Here is a 6,705-nt window from a genome sequence, read left to right on the forward strand (position 1 = left end):
CCTACTACTTGTACTACTATGCCTACTTCGTGGTTTTTCACTTTTCGCGGGGCTTCAGGGTCCCTGTGATAAACGAGGGACTACTGTAAAAACTTTTGGTCAAAATTTAAATTTAAGAGCTTTAAAGCTCATTTTTACATCCTAACACTTTAAATGTAAACAATTCAGTGATTCACCCTCAGAAGGTCCTTGAACTTTACAATAACTCTTCCACGAGGGGAAAACCAGCCACCTCATTTAAATCCTGTTGTTTTGATATAATTTTGTAAACTATAAACTAGTCGATCTTTTAAAACGATACAAGCCTGAAATAAACTTTTTTTTTTATGTTAGAGCTCTTGAAAGCCTTTAGTTAAAAAAAACAAACAAACTCCACATTCTTTAGTTTTTTTACTTTTACTGAACCGGGCAGCGACGTCGATCTGCCGAAGAGGCCTCGTTTTCGTCCGAGCTGCAGTCAGCGTGGACGAACCTTCAGCCTTTAGTGTAGGGCTGCTCAACTGGCGGCCCGGGGGCCAAATCAGGCCCACAGATGAACTCTGTTGGGTTCATTTTCAAATAAAACTAAATTTTAAACCATAAAACAAACTAACTGTTGGATGTCTGACCCCTGAGCGGTTTAGTTGAATAGTCCTGCTTTAGCATGTGGGTCGACCGTTTTGTGCCAAATGTTTTCTCGTGCACGACGCATGCGTTCATGCTCTTTACACTCGAACTGAAACAGTTCTGTGAGGTGAGATGAGACCCGGGTCAGCAGAAACCTGCAGCCTTTTCAAAGAAGAGTCCAGCATAAGGGAAGCTTTACTTGTTTTAGATTATTTAGGAATTGTCAGAAAAGGCTGTGTTTACTGACACCAACAAAACAAAAACAAATTAATACAGAATCCTTCCTCACAAAGCCACCTGAGGGTTGAAGGATCCACCGTACGAGTATCGGCGGCGGTGCAGGGGTCGTTTCTGACCTGATGCCTCCTGGCGGCTGGGACAGCGTCGTCAGCAGCTCCCATGATGCAGCGCTCCACACCGTCACCACCTCCTGGAAGCCGACGGCCAGCAGCGAGCCGTCGGCAGAGAAACAGCAGCGCTCCGGCACCAGGCCGTGGTAGTCTCCGACAAATTCACACGACCAGGAAGGATCTTGGTCTGCCGGCACAATCAGAGGAAGGAGCGGATTAACGAGCAACAAATCCTCAGTCTGACGAGGAGAAAATCCAAAATCTGACGCCGAACAAGAAGAATCAGTTCCAGCTGACCTCTTGAACATAAAACGTGTTCGAAACCAGACAGTCCGGGCTGCATGGATATTAAAATATTAGGATTATTTAAAAAAATCTGATTTTAAGCATCAAAAGCTCCTCAGGTAAAGATTTAATCACCACCGTCAGGCGAGCAGGGACTCAGTGTTTTATTATTGTTTTGTGAGTCTGACTCGTTACAATTGAAGTTTACAACAGATTTGAAGATTTTTTTTTTTATAAAAACCTTTCCTCTATGTTATTGCAAACGTTCAGTGATGAATTTAAATACTTATACTTTGTAATAAAGTCAGTTTTCATATTTTATTTAAAGTTTTATTATAGAAAATTAGAAGTACACCAGATCTTTTTTCTTCATTTCTCAGTTATCCAGACCTGAGAAGGGACTCAAACACGATCCGACGCTGTTAAAAACCTGAATAAATCCAGTCTGGGCTTCCCGCTCACCGTCTGTGTGGTCCGGTACCGCCAGCTGCCAGGCTTTGAAGTGTCCGTCTGTGCTGCTGGAGACCAGCGTGGTGGTCCGGCTGTCCGCCGTCTCGTTGAAGCACACGGCTGTAATCCGCGCCTCGTGGGGGGCCGAGATGGTCGTGTTCAGCACGAAACTGTGAGTCACACAGACGGAGGTCAGAACCGAGAAAACCCCGACAGACGTGGCTCCAAGAGGACAAACATCTATAAACCGCAGCTCAGACGTTCGTACCTCTGGGGCTGCTCGTCAAAACACCACAGCTTCAGGTTCAGCTCCAGATCAGCAGTTTCCCGTTTCCTTTCCTCGACCGTAGCCAACCAGGACCCCGAGGCGTCGAACGCCGCTCGGACCACCTCGAACTGCTCCAGGCCCGACTCGTGGATGTACTCCTGCTGCACGACGTCCAGCTGTCCGAGGAAAAGCAAACGACTTCGGAGTAAATCTCCACAAACGCAGAGTCGTCAGGAACGAAACGTTACTGGATGAAACACGCCGACTTTAAGCCCGATTTATGGCGCCGTCAGTTTCCCTTCACGTTAACGTTTACGATTTCTTTACAATAACTTTGAAACGACGAAAAGGTTGTGAACAGGAAAGTTACAGAGCTTTAAACCTATAAAGTTTGGGGACAAATTATGTCTTGAAATACTGTAATTGTCTTTTTTAGCGTTAAAATAATAAGCAATAATGTTGCTGGTGATGAAGTGATGTTAAAACCATAAACTAACAGCCTGTTGGGTTGTTAAAGATTATGGCACCTATCTCAAACAGGAAGTAAACAAATAGACGGCGAATGGAATTCTGGGTATTTTTCCTTTTTACGATCGAGGCAGATCCACGTTATTTCACCCAGGTTGAGAAAAAGATTTTTCTCGAGACGACGGCCTCGCCAGGTGCTTAAAACGAAGACGTGAGCCGAGTAGGAACCGAGGGGAACGGACCCGTTTTAAGGAAAGAAACGACAGAGAAACCAGAGAGTCTCACGTTGAACAGAAGTTTGTCTCTCTGCAGGGAATAAAACTGAAGATGACCCGGTTTTCCGTTCAGAACCAGAGCTTTGCTGCGTGGATCCACCATCAGGTCCGTTCTGACGTTTTCACCTTCGTGGGGACAGAAGAAAAGTTTTTACAAAACAAATCTGCACTTTATGAAGAGAAAAATATGCTAAAACAATTTAAAAAAGTTATAAGTTTTCCTTCAAAGTAGCTAGACTTTCGGTTAAAGCGGGCTCGACTGACAGTTCTCCAGGTTTTCTGAAGGACTTTAAAGTTCTTCAAAGCAAAAATCAGTTTTTAAAAATACGCAGAGGAGGCAAGCCCAAGTTTCTGTCCTCAGAAATGCTTTTTGTTTGTCAAAGAGACACTTCAGATCGTCTGAAGTGGGGCTCTGTGGCAGATTTTGAACAGTTAATATCTTACCTGCTGTAGATAAACTTTAGAACGACCTCAGTTTGGAGACGCGGCTAAACTCTAACGAGCTAACAACTAGTCGTTTGAAAACCAATCTCAAAAACGTCAGCAAAACATTATTTTGCACTTCCTGTGCAGCCCGGGTCACTTCCTGCAGACATACCATAATACTTCTGTAAATAAAACTGCAGAAAATAAAACTGATGGCAAAAGAAGAGTTTATAAAACAGCGTTCCCATAAAAACGCTACCAAACTTTCATGATTGGACTCGTTTTCAGACATGTTTCGTCAGTTCAGAGAGCCGCCTCTAACAGGTAAGATATTAATTATTTATAGTTAGTATAGTATAAACGTCCCTTTAGATTCATTATGTCTGAACTACGAGTCATTTCAAGCAAGAAACCAAACTAAAGAAGAACATAAAGAACAATTTTAAATGCAATCTTCAGGCTTCGGCATAAAAACACAAAAACAAACATTTATGACTAAATTAAAAAAGGATACTTATGACACACGTTAAGTTAGTTTTGATAATAAACGGTCTGAACTCACCTTTGACCAGACCCTGAATGACGGCAGAAACTTTGACACAACTATGGATGATGGTGATTTCTAAATAAGGAAAGAAATCAATTATTAAAACGACCTGAGAGTTTCAAACAGAGCAGCCGTGACGCGCTTGTACATCGGGGATCGTTCATGTGAAGGAGACGCACCTCAGCAAGTAACCGAAGCCAAAGAATCTCAATGAATATGTACTACTATATAAACTACTACTACTATATAAGATACTATAAATATGTAGAACAGGAGTATATGAGACATGCTCTTCAGTATTTTAATGAAAAAACAAATTTGTCTTTTTCAGATTTCAGTTAAAATATTCACATTTTCTCAAGAGATCACTTTCTTCGTCAGAACGGTTTATAAGAATAAAAAAAAAAAAAAGATTTATTTGATTCTTTTTAATTTTCTTAAATCGCTCTTCGTGGTTTCTAAACAAAAACACTAAAGTCATCAAAGCCAGGAAGACCCTTCATGAAAACTCAAACAGCTGCTACGGATCATCCTAAAACTACCGGAGGTTTGCTTCAGGACCCATGGAGGACATTAGAGTGAAACTACTTTGGTTTATTTTCAGCGCAGAGGAAATTTGCTCCTTCTGCTGAACAAAGATTGGGGGCTCAGAGATCACTGCGCCTTCAGAGTTTGATTGAACTCGACTCAAAGCTCCGATCGATTCTCCTCTTGATAAAAACCGACAGACGACAAGTTCAGATATTATTTTCTAAGCTTCGATCAGTAAATCACCGTTGGAGCTCCGGACTAAAGTCGTTTATCCATTGTCCAATCTCACTACGAAACTTGGTCTGCACGGTCTTGGTGGTTTTCGATAAAAGCGCCCCCTCGATGTGGGCGAATCATCAGACAACAGTTACTTTCAAAATATTCACGGTTCTTTTTGCGCCACTGAGTTGAATTGTGGATTCAATTCTTGTGAAGGAGACGCTCACAGGACTGACGTCAAATCAAAACGTTTAGCTCGACTCGGCTCGTGTGGAACCTCAGCCGAGGAGGTCTTGAGTTCAGAGCTGGAAGCCGGTGGAATGGAAGGCCTGTGAACCCGAGCCGAGCCCATGCGTGCAGTTTTAGATTAATGTGGATGGACTCTTCCTCTAAGCACGTAGCTGCAGAGGCGCCGCCTGACATCTCACTCATAATTTCACCAGACATTTTTTTAACTCGACGAGAAATCTCATTAATCCCTGAAGTCAAACTATGTCCACGTTAAAAAAAAAAATAGGTGCCAAAGCGCCGTTCTCCGTCAGTGAACTCCTTACTGTTGTCGCTGTGGGAGGTGCAGAACAGCGCTCCGTCGGGCGACACGGCGATGTGCGTGATGGCAGCGCCCAGTCGGGGCAGGAAGTCCTTCTGGCTCTCCTGGTTGTACCTCCACTGGACCAGGACGGACTCTATTCCTCCGCTCAGCAGGTTGGTGCCTGAGTCAACAGAGCGGATGCAGAAAGACGTTAGTCTGAATCTAGTCGTTGCGCCAAACATCGAGAACGTCGAGCGGTACCTTCAGGGGTGAAGCGGACCGAGCTCACGGCGCTGCAGTGCCAGTGGAGGGTGGAGTAGGTGTACTCCTTCTCGTGGTTCAAGTTTCTCCTGAAAGAACAAACTGTAAATACTCGAATATATTCTGGCTCGTCATGTTTTTCCTTCCACGCAGCCAGTTCTGATCTTCCGACGTGGCTTTGACCCTTTGACGACCTTTCAAAGTTTATTTTACTCAGTTTCACAAAGTCTGACGAACTTTTCTCAGGACTGCTTCAACACATCACAAGAAAGTCTGAAAAAAGAAACGACGGGTGAAACTGCACGGTACCGGTAATAAATGATGCGGCTCACCACAGTCGAATTTTGCCGTCTTCGTGCCCCGTAGCAACGCAGTCGTCTTTTGGGTGACAGGCGACGCATGTAAACAAGTTCCTGCCTCCTTTCTTGTTGTCTTCTTTCAGGAAAAACCTTCCAACCCACACGGAGATTCGTGTTAGCAAACAAATTAAGCGCCTTTGTAGGAAATTAAACGATTAACGATCGACTGCACCAGAGGGCGTGGTCGTGAGGTTCAGACACACTTCGATATATTTCCGCAGCACTTTCCGACCTTTGACCTACTGTCATCTTCCAGTCACTGTTGTGAGCGTGCCCTGCTGACTCACTGTGTTATTTTGGATAAGTATCGAGGCGCTGACGCTTTCGGACATCTGTAATCAGCAGCGATAACATTAGGCGCATTCAGAAGACGGTCCTGTGAAATGGCTGCACAGACGAGCCCGTGTTTAAGATTCCTCAAGCCTGATGAAGCCGCCACGTCCCGCTCAGCTACGAGCGGAACCAAAGAGGCGGAGCTCTGCTGTGATGGGTTCAACGTGTGTCGGACGTTTCCATCGTGTCATTTACTGTAACGAATGAACCAAAAAAGTCCATGCTCAACGAGTTAACTCACTTTAGCGATCCTCTTTGTGCTTAACTATTTTTTAAACAAACTATAAAAGTTGATGTGTCATTGGGCCTGTCACGATAACTTTTGCTGGGCGATTGTCTCAGAAATTATTGCGATAAACGATAATATTGTTTGAAATTTGACAATAATGAGTAATTACTGTCAAATTTAAGAAGAAATGTTTAATTTGTTTTGTGTAGTAAATTTTTTTGACCGCTGGATGGCAGTATAAGACTGTTTGAACCGAAGGATGGACAGTGAGGGAGTGAGCAGCGTGTCTCTAAGAAAAATGGGAGGGAGGCCCCTTGACGTGACATGGGCTGTCTCTCTTCGGTTCTCAAAATGGTGGACGCTCGGTGTGGTTTGAGCTCTTTAGCATAGCATTTTTCACACACGGCTTTTAATTTAAAAAATCAGTAAACAAGTTCTCAGCTTCTTTTTGCAGAGAAAAACAACTTTTTACACAAAATGCACGGGTTTCAAACGTGAATTTTGGAGCTTCGACAAGACGGAGGTCGCAACTAATGCCATCAGTTCATCACATCGCTGAGCTGCAG

The 6,705-nt window shown here is 43.8% G+C and overlaps 1 protein-coding gene across 1 annotated transcript in view; it reads right to left on the reverse strand.

Moving 5' to 3' along the window:
* wdr75 (WD repeat domain 75) overlaps nucleotides 1–6,705 on the reverse strand; it is a 23,293-nt gene that overhangs the window by 11,889 nt on the left and 4,699 nt on the right. The window contains exons 7-14 of the mRNA XM_037686271.1: nucleotides 5,551–5,667; nucleotides 5,219–5,307; nucleotides 4,980–5,138; nucleotides 3,691–3,750; nucleotides 2,713–2,828; nucleotides 1,960–2,135; nucleotides 1,704–1,861; nucleotides 963–1,143 (exon numbers count right to left, since the gene is read on the reverse strand). Of these exons, the coding sequence (XP_037542199.1) occupies nucleotides 963–1,143; nucleotides 1,704–1,861; nucleotides 1,960–2,135; nucleotides 2,713–2,828; nucleotides 3,691–3,750; nucleotides 4,980–5,138; nucleotides 5,219–5,307; nucleotides 5,551–5,667 (1,056 nt within the window). The remainder of the gene's footprint in view (nucleotides 1–962; nucleotides 1,144–1,703; nucleotides 1,862–1,959; nucleotides 2,136–2,712; nucleotides 2,829–3,690; nucleotides 3,751–4,979; nucleotides 5,139–5,218; nucleotides 5,308–5,550; nucleotides 5,668–6,705) is intronic.

Source organism: Nematolebias whitei, chromosome 13 (assembly GCF_014905685.2).
Source record: "Nematolebias whitei isolate Nwh7 chromosome 13, NemWhi1, whole genome shotgun sequence".
NCBI classification, from domain to species: domain Eukaryota; kingdom Metazoa; phylum Chordata; class Actinopteri; order Cyprinodontiformes; family Rivulidae; genus Nematolebias; species Nematolebias whitei.